We start from the raw sequence: 12,654 nt of genomic DNA on the forward strand, positions 1-12,654 counted from the left end.
TTCCACAGAAATTTGTTAGGAAGACTGAACAAATAAACTTCATGTTCAGATAGCATGAGTTTAAAATTTTTGAGCGACTCACCCTCAACAGTAACATTGGCTTTTGTCTGGTCGGTGCCACAGTCACACATATATTCGCCTTTATCTTTAAGTTCTGCTTTTTTGATTTTTAAGATGCGGCGCAGGCCATCCGTCTTGATAGAGTGTTTCGGTGAAGCTACAATCTCTTCTCCATCTTTGAACCATTTCACTGGTACGTCTTTGCTCACCTCACACTTGAGAATAATCTCATCCTTCTCAACTCCAGTTTTGTCGTGTAATTTCACGGTGAAGTAGGGATCGGCCTCTGCGAAAGTGGTTCAGCAGATTGTCAGAAGCATGTGAGAATTCGAGTTTATGAGAATTACAAGTTGCAAAATATGTAAGGACCGCCCACTCTCACTGTCCCCAAAGCAGCTATTTAGTTATCATTGGTAATATTTACCTAAGACCTTCAGGTTTGCAGTGGAGCTCAGGTCCTTCACTTGAGCTTTTATCTGGGATATATCGTCCAGAGTCACCTCTCTCATTTCCAGCTTGTGGGTCTTGCCCTCAGATGAGATGAGTACAGTCCTGCTTGTGTGGAGTTTGGCATCATTTTTGAACCAGACAACATGCATCTTTTCATGTGAAAGCTCACAAACAAAAGTTGCTGTTTCGCCTTCTTTCACCGTTTGGTCTTCAAGAGGCGATATGAATTTCAACCTTATACCTGCAGTGGAAGCGTGGAGAACGTGCTTAGACATACAATTTACCTTCAGAAATATTCCACTCTAATCTGCCAAGGTCAAAAGGAACCATTTCACATAGCATTTATTTATTCGTCCTTTCAAATGGAGTAATCCTTCATTAAAATAAAAATTGAGGGGCTTTTTTGGTGGCAATTTGACAGTAAAGTTGTGGTGCCACTTGGCACTTATTGTTATTAGAACTTGGTGTTTGCAGCATAAACCTTGACAGTTGGCTTTTCTTTTTGTGATGCAAGTACCTGACTTAAGCTTTGATTGCCAAGCATCCACCTCAGAGATGGCTATCCCGAAAAACACCTTGCCAGCCACAGGGCTGGATAAGGAGCTAGACTGGGTCCCTCCCCAGCACGCCCCACAGCCTCCTCTGTTTTTGGGACGTTGGTTGATTTTGATAACTGACCAAACAGCCAGTTTGGGCTGCATGTTTTTTCTCTTCCCTCACTTAAAAAACTTTTTTTAATGTTTATTCATTTTTTGAGAGAGAGGGAGAGAGAGAGCACAAGTGAGAGGGACAGAGAAAGAGAAGGAGACACAGAATCTGAAGCAGGCTCCAGGCTCTGAGCTGTCAGCACAGAGCCCCGTGCGGGGCTCGAAACCACAGACTGTGAGATCATGACCTGAGCCAAAGTCAGACACTTAACCAATTGAGCCACGCAGGTGCTCCTTTTTTCCCTCACTTTAAATGCCTGCTCTTATGTTTTAAATTTACCAATAAAGAGTGAGCCCATAAAACCACAGACCCTCAACCTCAATAAAAGTGGAACCCCCAGGTCCACTCTCTACCCCTCACTCCCTCTTCCAAAACACACACACACACACACACACACACACACACACACACACACACACACACACTTCTGGCACTGTGGCCCATTGTGCTATGTAATTTCCAGGTCCTGTGAGTAATAAACCTTGTCTCTTTTAATGTTTCCTGATGGGTACTGCTGAGTGCATCTTGCAATCATAACAAGAACCACAAGGGGTGGTCCAGCCATAACACTGGTTGTTGACAGGCTGGGAATGGCACACACAGCATTCTATCTTTAAAGTCATATGTCTGTGTGTTTAAATGTGGGATATTCTAGCCAGATCTCATCTCATCAGCTCTTACCTGTAACAAATAATCGTGCTGAGCTCTTCTTGCCCTCCACCTCAGCAGTATAGACCCCTTCGTCACTGAATTGAGAATCATTGATAACAAGAATGTGTTTCTTTCCATCAGCAATGATATCAAACTTGTCAGATGCCTTGATTATATCAGGTCCTTTAGACCATATAACATTCGCCTCTCGAGTGAGAACACATTCAAATCGAGCCTGTCGTCTTTCTGGAACAGTGACATCCTTCAGGGGCACAGCAAAGTCAAGTTCGATTTCTGAAAATCAAACATTAAGAATGAGGTTTTTTTCAGAATGCCCAGGGCTGTGTAATGAAGTTGAGCCCACCTCATGCACTCTATAAGGCCATACCTTTTACTGTCAGAATGGCAGTTGTAAACGCATTAAGTGCCTGGTAAAGGACTTCCCCAGCTTGGTCCAGTTTGACTTTGTGCAAAGTTAAGAACCGTTTTCCACCTTCTGCTTTGATTTCACAGGTCTGAAAAACAATCGTCTTAGTTAGCATTTGGATGAGATAATTTCCCTCAAGGAGAAATGTTTCAGATACAGATGTCTAAAGATATCATAAAAATTACTAATAAAAGTAAGTAAGGGGCGCCTGGGTAGTTCAGTCAGTTAAGCAGCCACCTCTTGATTGCAGCTCAGGTCAAGATCTCACGGTTTGTGAGTTTGAGCCCCACATCAGTCTCTGCACTGACAGTGTGGAGCCTGCGTGGGATTCCCTCTCTTTCCCTCGCCCTCTGCCCCTCCCTTCTTCACGTCTTCTCTCAAAATAAATAAGTAAACTTAAAAAATAAGGAAGAAATATTGACATAAAATATTAAAACATTGCCTGAGCTGTCCACAAATAGTGCATCAAAGTTCTCTCCCCCCACCTTTGAGACTTTAGAACCCTGAAATAACTCCATCATTATTGAACCAAATCTGAATGTTAAATCTGAATATACGATGTGGACATTTTATGTGACTGACAATTTAAAACCAGAAATGACTCACAGGTGAGGGCCGCAGAAGTTCCCCCTTCAGTTTCCATTGTCCAGGAATGTCTGCCTCTGAGATTTCTGCATCAAAGCTTGCACTTTCTTTCTCGTAAATGGTAACATCCTCTATTGGTTTAAGCAATTCAACTTCACGCTCTGTATTGGTCAGGGATGAAAAATCATAATGCTTTCAACAATCTGACAACGCTTTGGTTTCTTTCTTCTTTTCCCTTTTTATTTATTTATTTATTCATTCATTCATTCATTCATGTGTTGTTTTGCCTTATTTACACACAAAACTTATCTTTTAGAATAAAAGTAAAGAGTGTTATACCTCCAAGTGTCAGCTTTGCAGGGTATCTCTTCCCTTCAATTTCCACTGCATATTCATCAATATCTTCTGGTGTAGCATTCTTGACTTTGAGGAATAGCTTATTTCCTTCTTTTACTACTTCAGTCTTATCATTTGGTTCCAAGGGGATTTCATCATATCCCTTGAACCACTTAATGTTTGGAGTATCCTTTGCTATTACACAGGCAAAAACGGCTGTCCCCTTGGGTTTCACATGCTGATCTCGGATAGGTTTCACCAGCCAGTCTCTAATGACTTCTGCATGAAAATGAGGTCAGAAAAACACTCATATAGTATAAATAACTTACTTAGTAAATTTTAGAAATAGAAAAAAAAACATTCTCAAAACTGGAAATAATTAATTTGTTATGATGTGTTGCTATTCCCCCTCTTAGGTAAGGTACAAGGTTTGGAAATAAAGTTCTCTCTTCCATTTTGTTAACATAATGAGCAGTACTAATAAGTATAATAAGCAGAACAAAATTTCCTGGCAAAGTACTAACCTACTACTTTGACACAGGATGAACATTCCAGGTTGTTGGCATTTTCCACAGTAACTGTGTATGTTCCAGCATCATGGTCATCTGCATCATTGATGGTCAGGGCTCTCATCAAGCCAATGATGCCGGGCACAATTTTGCCAGGTTTCTCCACCACAATCTTCCCATCCTTCCTCCAGACCACATCACGCTCTTTGTTTAACTCACAGCTCAAGTACAGTGGCTGTCCTTTTACCACCGTGACCTCCTCTTCAAGTGTCTTTACAAAACGCACGGGAAGTTCTGTGGAGAATTTCAGTATTAAAAATCTGCAAAGACTTTCCAATTATATACAATATTTTCAATGATATTAAAAAAAAACAACTCTTTTTGGTGTTGTCCAAAGTTACAATAAAAATGGCTACTGAGGTTTGTTGTATTAAAATGTAATAGGGACCATATCTAGAAGACTGGGAATTACCTTCTACAACAAGCTTAGCCGTGGAGGTCTTCTCCTTATTTCCCAAACGTAACACACAGGTGTATTCGCCGGCATCAGAAAGCTGGACATCCATAATATGCAGCTTTCTGTCTTTACCATCTGCGATGAATCTGTGCTTTGGGCTCTCACGGATATTGCTACCATCTTTCATCCAGCTTGTAATTGCAGTGGAGGGGGAGACTAAACACTCAAAGATTGCAGAAGACCCAACTGACTCTGCTTCAGTCAAGACGATGTCTTTGATTTCTTTCACGAACTTCAGTGGCACAGCCTTTAGCTGGTACATGAATGGGGCTTCATCAGGAGGTTTCTCCCCACCACTTCCTGGTCTTAACTTTTTCCTTTCAACTTCTATTGGTGAAGGAGTCTTTTTGGCTACACCTGATTCAAAATAAAGTTAAAAGTTGATTTGGCATTTTCATTAGGGTCAGAAGAGCATACCTAGCTGTCTGCTGGGTAATACCACTGGTAGAGCAACTTGAAGACAAGAACAGAAAACTAAAGACTAAGCAATTGAAAGGTCAATTGAATTTATACTGCCTTCTTTCAGATAGGAAAATGAGATGGTATAAGGAAGCCATGAATAATAAATGCTCTTCGTTTTCTCAAGTTTTAAACCAAATATAAAATGTCCCAATTAATATCTAATTATTTTATCTGTCATGTATAAATATCAAGCATATGAAGAATGAACCTAAGAATGTATGGGGTTCATTATGCTAAAATATAATTGGTTATATATAATACCCACTTGAATAATATTAGAGTTACAGTACTTGAATTATCAGAAGACATTTGTTTTAGCAGAATCAATTGGGAATAATGAAAATTGTTATAGATTATAAAACTTTTTTCCTCTTTTTTTTCTGTAGTTTTTTTTCTTTTGGCATTTAATTTTTTTAAAATATAATTTATTGCCAAATTGGCTTATATACAACACCCAGTGCTCATCCCAACAAGTGCCCTCCTCAATGCCCATCACCCATTTTCCCTCTCCCCCACCCGCCCCCAGACCCCAATGTTTATAGCAGCACTTTTTTTTCCCTCTTGAATGTAAAGTTTCCCAGAGTGAAAGGCTACAATTGAGGTGCAGGGAAATGACTCTTACCTTTGATGGGACCTTTCGGCTTGGCAGCTTCCTCTTTAGGTGCTTTGGCTTCTGAGATACAAAGAAAATTCAGCATTTAAACAATTTTCAGATCTATTTTATGTGTCATAGAAACCATGCGGGGTGAATCATGTTCTTTATTATAAATATTAATGCATGAAGAGAAATTGACTTTATTTATATGACCTCGATGGACAATACTTTGCTACTTCCAAGAAGGCATATTTTGATCAGTACCATTCTGGTCAATGATGTGACCAAGCCAAATTACCAACATATTTAGGATTTAAAAATCGCTTTCAGCAAGTGATTTTATTCTTCTCCCATTTCTGGGAGAAGGCTTACTATTGCCTTATGAGGAAGTTTTACTCTTGCGTAGCTATGCAAAGTGTTTGATATGATTATGTATGTGTTGGGTAAGTGAATCGAGGAAAGAAGTTTTTGTCAACAAGGAATCAATGTAGGCAAAAGGGAAATGGTCCAGAAATGACCAAAAGCCTATTTTTTTAATGTTTATTATTTTCGAGAGAGACAGAGAGCAAGCACGGGAGGGGCAGAGAGAGAGACACATAGAATCGGAAGCAGGCTCCGGATACTGAGCTGTGAGCACAGAGCCCCATGGGGGGCTTAAACTCACAGACTGTGAGATCATGACCTGAGCTGAAGTCAGCTGCTTAACCAAGTCACCCAGGCACCCCAAGTCTATTTTTTGTTTTTGTTTTTTTAACTGGGCAGACAAATCCAGTAAAGACTGAGGAAAGAGGAGGGTCTATGTGTTACACACATACGGATTCCTTTGAAGAGTTCCTTTAATCAGACAATGAACTAAGGCAGAAGTAAGACAGTTCCTCTATTTAGAGTTTAATGAAATTATTAATGTGGCAAAATATAAACTATAGAACCAACTCTCTAGTTTCAGCCCCTGGGAGTGTGAGAAAAGCTTCATTTTTATGCACATTTAATTAGCTCACTGGCAGTTAGGATCCTTTCCTGAGCTAATGAAAGGTATCACATTGCAATTATAAAAATTTAACAGAATAATGCCTAAATCATAAATATCAGTGACAAATATATTAACATAAATAAATATTAAAGTTAAACTACAACCCAAAGAATACAGTATATTGTCTCATGTCATTAAACATAATTAAAAATTTATTGTGCTTTACTATATGCCAGGTGGCACTGTACTGTTTTATATATATTTAATCCTTACAATGATCCTATGAGGCAGATATAATTATGAATCTGATTTTACAGACTAGGAAATTTAAAATTTAAACAGGTTAAATAACTAGCCAAGGATCAAATAGGACACATATTTATCAATGATCAATACATATCAAATCATTTTTGGTTTTGAGATTATCATCAAGTGACAAACTACTAATAGCTTATGTACAATTTATAAGTAATTTAAGTTTGTACCTGAGATAGTTAATGCCACAGAGTTAGTACATCTAAGAAAATTACTATTGACCTAAAGTCTTATATAGATTTAAAGGCTGAACTACATTGTCTTGTTTTGGTCTCTCCTTTTTTTGTTGTGGTAAAATACACCAACATAAAATTTACCATTTTAACCACTGTAACAGGTATACAATTCAGTTGCATTAAGTATATTCACAGTGTTGTGCAATCATCAACACTATCCATTTCCTGAGCTTTCTCATTATCTTAATATGCAGTTTTTTTAAAGAAGGAGAAATGTTTCCTACAGGTCATGTGGGGGAAATTTGAATATCCACAGGCTGCCTAGATGTATGTCCTTAGAGAGTCTGTCTGTCTCCTTTGTTTTCATCAGCCTTGAACATATTCATTTCTTAATTTTAAAAGCATATAAAGCAATGATGCTTTGAAGGAATGTATATTTCAATCAAAACACAGTACGGACCCATGGGTGACAGATTAGTTTGGTAAAGGACATAAGATGATAAAAATTTAATCAAGAGTTTATACACACCCCTGCTCCCCCACCTTGATGATGCCTACATTTCAACAAGAGGGCTTGAATTTTAATGAAGTATGAATACTTTTATTAAGCCATTAAAACAAACAAGCAAAAAGAAAACTACAGAACAAATACCTGCTTTCTTCCCAACTACTGGTACAGTCACTGGGGCAGCAATGGGAGTTGGTGCGGGCTCCACAGGAGGCGGTTTGATTATTTTCACTTCTGTAGAGAGATGTCCATTGCATTAATGTATCCATTTGTCTCTTCCTAAAATCTCATTTAGTGGCCTATTTGCCTTTTCTGATATAATTTTAAAATTTTTAAATCACTAGTTTTTCAGAGAATAATATGTTCTAACTATAACATAATCTTTATATAGTATAATATATTCAATATATTCCAATATTCTTAAGTATATTGAATAAAATAAATAATGTCTAAAGACATATTGGGACATTGGAAATCTTTTGATGCATGTGGACATTTACTCCCTTTTTTAATTAACTACATATTTGCTTAAAAAAAAAAGAAAAGAAAAGAAAATCGCAGGTCCAAAATGGTGTCATTTGACCAAGTTCTCAAAATGGGACTTTATACTTGGTCTAATTGCAGTTTCAACCTCCCTCCAGAAATGTGGCCTTCACTGGTAAGTGAGGAAATTTTTCCTCCCATCAGCACTGAAGAGTGGGTCACCTAGGTCCTCTCTAACCCCCAAAGAAAGAAAGACATAATATGCATGATAAAAACCCCCTGCTTTTTCCCCCCTGGCAGACAATCTCCTTGGAAACAATCCTTTTTTGAGCTCATAACTGTTTGCCTCCACCCTCTGCATATAAAAACCTCCCATTTTGTACAACTCAGGTGCCTCTATTTGCTAGAACGGGTGTTGCCCCATTCATGAATCATGTAGCCAATTAGATCTTCACATTTGCTTGGTTGAATTTTGTTATTTGACACGTTATTTGTAATGAAGCATGAAGGAATATGCTGTTGGCACTGAGGATAAGTTTGCTTACCTGGTTCAGGCTTTGGTTTTGGTTCAGGTCCAGGGAGAGGTATTGCTGGCTTAATTTCAGGCACTAAAATAATTCACAATAGTAAGCAGGTTATCGCAGTATTTTGGAAGTTTTTCACAAATTCAAACCAAAATTGGACAGACTTAATAGATCTTGGGATATACTAGAATTTATACACATACAGTCACTAAATCAAGTATTTGATCTAAGTTTATTTTGCATTTGAAACAAAATATTTGGAAAGTAATAGTAGAGCATCTGATTGGTTCTAATGTTGTTATTCATCAAATTACCCATTTCTTTCCTAGCACTCAAAACTTATTTATTTGATAAATGGGTGGTCATTAGCCAAGTTCACATAAAAGTGAAATGGTATAGAAAATTAAAGCCGTATGTGATGAGCAGATTAAGGTCATGTGTTCCAATCTTAATGCCAGTGTAATGGTATTCTAAATGATGCATATTTGCATTTTTAGAGACTAAGAAAGTGCCAATAAGTTTGTACCTTTTACTGGTTCAGGAACTTTCCTTTCCCTTTTTGTAACAGCTGGAGGTACTTCAGCCTCTTCAACAGCTTTTGGAGGTGGCTCTGGTACTTTAAGATAGTAAGATTATTTTCTAGTGTTATTTGAATAGTTAGAAATCAATTGACCTGAAATAATCAGATCAAACTATCTTCCAAAAGCTCCATTAATGGCTTTTAACAAAACCTTATACTGTATCAACTAATTTCTATTTTCTCTTCTTGACTCTGCCTCAGTTTATTTGCCTTTCTCTTATTCCATCCACTTGGGTCCTAACTCCATCAGCTTCCCCTGTCTAAATCACTTCCATAACAGTTCCCAATAAATACATCCTTTGAAAATAGACTAATGATAAAAATCAACCCACTTAAAAGCCCCCAAATTCTGTGCCACATTTGCTGACACCCTCCCATTAAGTTATTTTGTAGCCATTTTGATTATTTCACAATCACTTCTACCAGAAGGACCAGTGGCAAAGTACTAACAACAATGAAGTACAGGGACATACATGAATGGATTTGAAATAACTATAAAGATATTTAAACAGAAAGCAGACAATGGAAAGCACAGACTATTTCACAGACGAAATATGAAGCTATGTTTATATTTAACTCCGATAATGTTTACAAGATAAACCTTTTGTTAAATGTCCATTTTGTTAAAAGAGAATTGTTACTGAGATTCCTACCTGGTTTTTTAACTTTTTCTAGTTTTTTAGGTTCTACTTTAGGTTCTTCTTCTTCAGGCCTCTTTCTTAGAACTTAAAAGACAAAAAGGCTTATATGTAAACCAAGACAAACAAACTAATGAAGATGTTGAGCTAGACAAATGCAAATAGTGCACAAAGCAAGGAAAATGAAAAGCATGCCACCTGGTGCACTGGGCAATTAGCATTTATGCTAGAAGTGCTTGTTTTTAAGAAAAAAAAATCAAAGGTTGCTATATTAATTAGAATAACACTCAGAGTCACTTTATATCCATGTACATAGCCAATCTGTTGTTTGGAGACAACTCCATTGCAAAAATGACCAAATCACAAAATGAATAAGTTTAAATAGCAACAAATTCAAATCATAATTCAACATTCTAATATAACGAGGAGCGTTTAAATAAGTATAAAGTTTACTTAAGTGGAGATAGCCAAAGAACTGTGGCCTAGATATCTGTAATTCTGCATGAAGAAAATGTTACAACTTCTTCATCTGAAAATCCTACTTTCAATTCTTTAGTAGTTTATTAGTAGAAAGAAATGTTCAGTTTTTTAAAAATGTTACTTATTAGTTGTGATGGTCCTGTGTTACACTTCAAAGCTGAATACTGAATTTAGGCTTACATAGTTCCTCTGTAATTTGGGGTACTTAATAGGCTTGGTGTATTTTACTACATCATGTGATTACAAACATGACAGCTGTGGTCATTATTATTAGCTTAGAGCATTATCAATTTGGTTATGTCTATTCATGTAAATTTCAGAACACTGTGAGTGCTTACAAAATTTCTGTCTTCTTTTAAAAAAGACATGGAAATGATAACCTTCCTAATTTTCAATGCAACTATGAATGAATTGTGATAAATAGGTATCTGAATAGGTAATCTGACCAAGAGACAGAAACATTTTGTAAGCTTTCAAGTCTGTTTCTGGTCAACGTAAAGCTAAAAAAAAACAGTTGAAAAATACTATACCGCTTTTGAGAACAACTTCTTCCTTTGGTTGAGGCTTAGGTTCAGGAAGTAATTTGCGAACTTTCTTTTCAACTCCAGGCACTTAAAAGAATATGATTTCAAATTTTGAAGTGAATTCATATAAAAAGTAAATTTCAACAAGAAAAAGGTCTCTTTCAAAACTAGTTAACTGCAGTGCATAAGTAATAACGTTTGCTGCCTATAAATATCACAGAATTTAAAAGCAAATAATACACTTCAAGTTATTTCCTCTGCAAACATCTACATAGCCTTGTGACAAATTCCACTGCATTTATTACAAGCAAGTATATTCATCTTAAATGAGGGTAGAAGACGTTATTGTGAATTGACTTTATGAGTCTTTGATCACATATAGGGCTCCTGACAGCATCTTTGCCCCAATCTACAATTATAGATTGTTCAAATCTATAATGGTGTCTCACGAACCATTAATTACATTAAAATGATACTGGTAAGTGTTAGTGTCAATATTCAATCTTCTCCACTGGTAAGAGAAGAAAGCCACGGGATCTGGCTGATGACCTTGATGTTGGGAAAGGGCCATTCTCATTTTCTTAACAGAAGAGAAATATCATTTCTCAAGATCTCCTTTTTGAAATAATACCTAAAATTATAAAACTATAGAATTTGAGAGCTGGTGTTGGAGTTCTTTTTAATGAATAAAAAAATGGTCTTTAGACTAAAAAGGGACCCAAGTCTAAGTTCATTCTATTTTGCATCTTCAGTGACTGTTGGGCACAGTCGAAGATATGTACAGCATATATAATGTTTCTCCTCCTCCTCCTCTAGCCCCCTCAAAGATTTGAGTGGAAAAAAGAGAAACACTGGGTGCTTATTGAACCACCTTACGTCTCTACTAATGTCAATGAAAATCAATTTAATACATTATTTTGTATCACTTAACACCATATTTATTTAGTCATGTGAAATCTGAATTTTAGATATTTCTATAAAATTTCCTATTTGGTGCCTTTAAACAAGATATTTGCAATTCACTAAATAGTTTTATTTTTTTAATGTGAAGATAACTTTGCATAACTACAAAATTTAAATATACAAAAGGTAAATACGTAAGCATTTCCTTTTAAATGACTTTTTTCTGTCAAGTATGTTAAGTAAAATTTCACACGTAAACATTAAACTTTTGTAACCATGATAAATTGTGCTGACTTTCAATACTATTTTAGGATTACTAATATTCTCAATGTGTAACCATTTTTATTGATCAAACCTGGAGAGACAACCACACATCTAATGAACATAAGGATGGCATATATCCTTTACTCACATGATGGACATAGTGGAAATACATCTTTGCATTTGTTTTTCCATATTATTTCATTTCAGGTACAGAATACACCATTGCAGCTATTATTTTTAAAGCTATTATATGTAATTACATGTCATTTGAATGTTTGAGTGGCTTTTCCTTGTCACTAGTTAACAGCCATTATCACATTATTTTGTAATCCCCATTTTATAAATCAGGAAATGTGTATTTAGAGGGGTGACTTCTCTAACATTACAGAGTGAATCAACAACAGATTCAGTTTCTGGGTCTGGATATGTTGATTACTTAAATAGAACACTGTTACCCATTATACTTACTAGAAAAGTTAATAATTTTATTTGTAACAGAAAATTTTCTAAAATTTATGATCCATTTATTTTCCTTTAGGGTCTAAGTTTAGATAGGGAAAATACTGTGTCAAGAGAAATAAATTTTGAAAAATGACCTGCAGCAATGAAGAATGTTCCCTAAAATGTGAGATCTGTACACCTGAAAGAATGTCTTGGAGTCAGTGACAAGAGAGTGACAGGAAAGGCCTGAGGAAATCTCTATGAATCATCTCAGTAATACAGAAGGAGAGCGTGACTTATTTTTAGTGCTTATAACACTGGCTAAAATACTGTTGTTCAGGTGAAATTGCAAACTTTTCTAATATTAACTCCCTGCATTTTAACCTAATATGGGTCCTGATAACTAATTTCAGCTAGTCAGTAAAATGTGATATTTTTAAGTTTAGGGAAATGCAAGAAGACATATGTAGATGAGACAAAGATAAACAATATCTATCCACAAATGTATGAATTTGATGGGAGACAGAGGAAGCAACACTCATGAGCCA

At 36.3% G+C, this 12,654-nt stretch overlaps 1 protein-coding gene across 50 annotated transcripts in view; it reads right to left on the reverse strand.

The window, feature by feature from the left end:
* The window catches only part of TTN (titin), a 275,212-nt gene that overhangs the window by 107,356 nt on the left and 155,202 nt on the right, over positions 1–12,654 (reverse strand). For all 50 annotated transcript variants that reach the window (XM_053215372.1, XM_053215354.1, XM_053215355.1 and 47 more), the window contains 14 exons: positions 10,505–10,585; positions 9,510–9,581; positions 8,803–8,892; positions 8,298–8,360; positions 7,414–7,503; positions 5,328–5,378; positions 4,199–4,600; positions 3,742–4,020; positions 3,221–3,496; positions 2,903–3,042; positions 2,258–2,384; positions 1,900–2,163; positions 485–751; positions 83–346 (listed from right to left, as the gene is read on the reverse strand). In XM_053215372.1, the coding sequence (XP_053071347.1) occupies positions 83–346; positions 485–751; positions 1,900–2,163; positions 2,258–2,384; positions 2,903–3,042; positions 3,221–3,496; positions 3,742–4,020; positions 4,199–4,600; positions 5,328–5,378; positions 7,414–7,503; positions 8,298–8,360; positions 8,803–8,892; positions 9,510–9,581; positions 10,505–10,585 (2,466 nt within the window). The remainder of the gene's footprint in view (positions 1–82; positions 347–484; positions 752–1,899; positions 2,164–2,257; positions 2,385–2,902; positions 3,043–3,220; positions 3,497–3,741; positions 4,021–4,198; positions 4,601–5,327; positions 5,379–7,413; positions 7,504–8,297; positions 8,361–8,802; positions 8,893–9,509; positions 9,582–10,504; positions 10,586–12,654) is intronic.

The sequence above is a fragment of the Acinonyx jubatus genome, chromosome C1 (assembly GCF_027475565.1).
Source record: "Acinonyx jubatus isolate Ajub_Pintada_27869175 chromosome C1, VMU_Ajub_asm_v1.0, whole genome shotgun sequence".
In the NCBI taxonomy this organism is placed as follows: Eukaryota; Metazoa; Chordata; class Mammalia; order Carnivora; family Felidae; genus Acinonyx; species Acinonyx jubatus.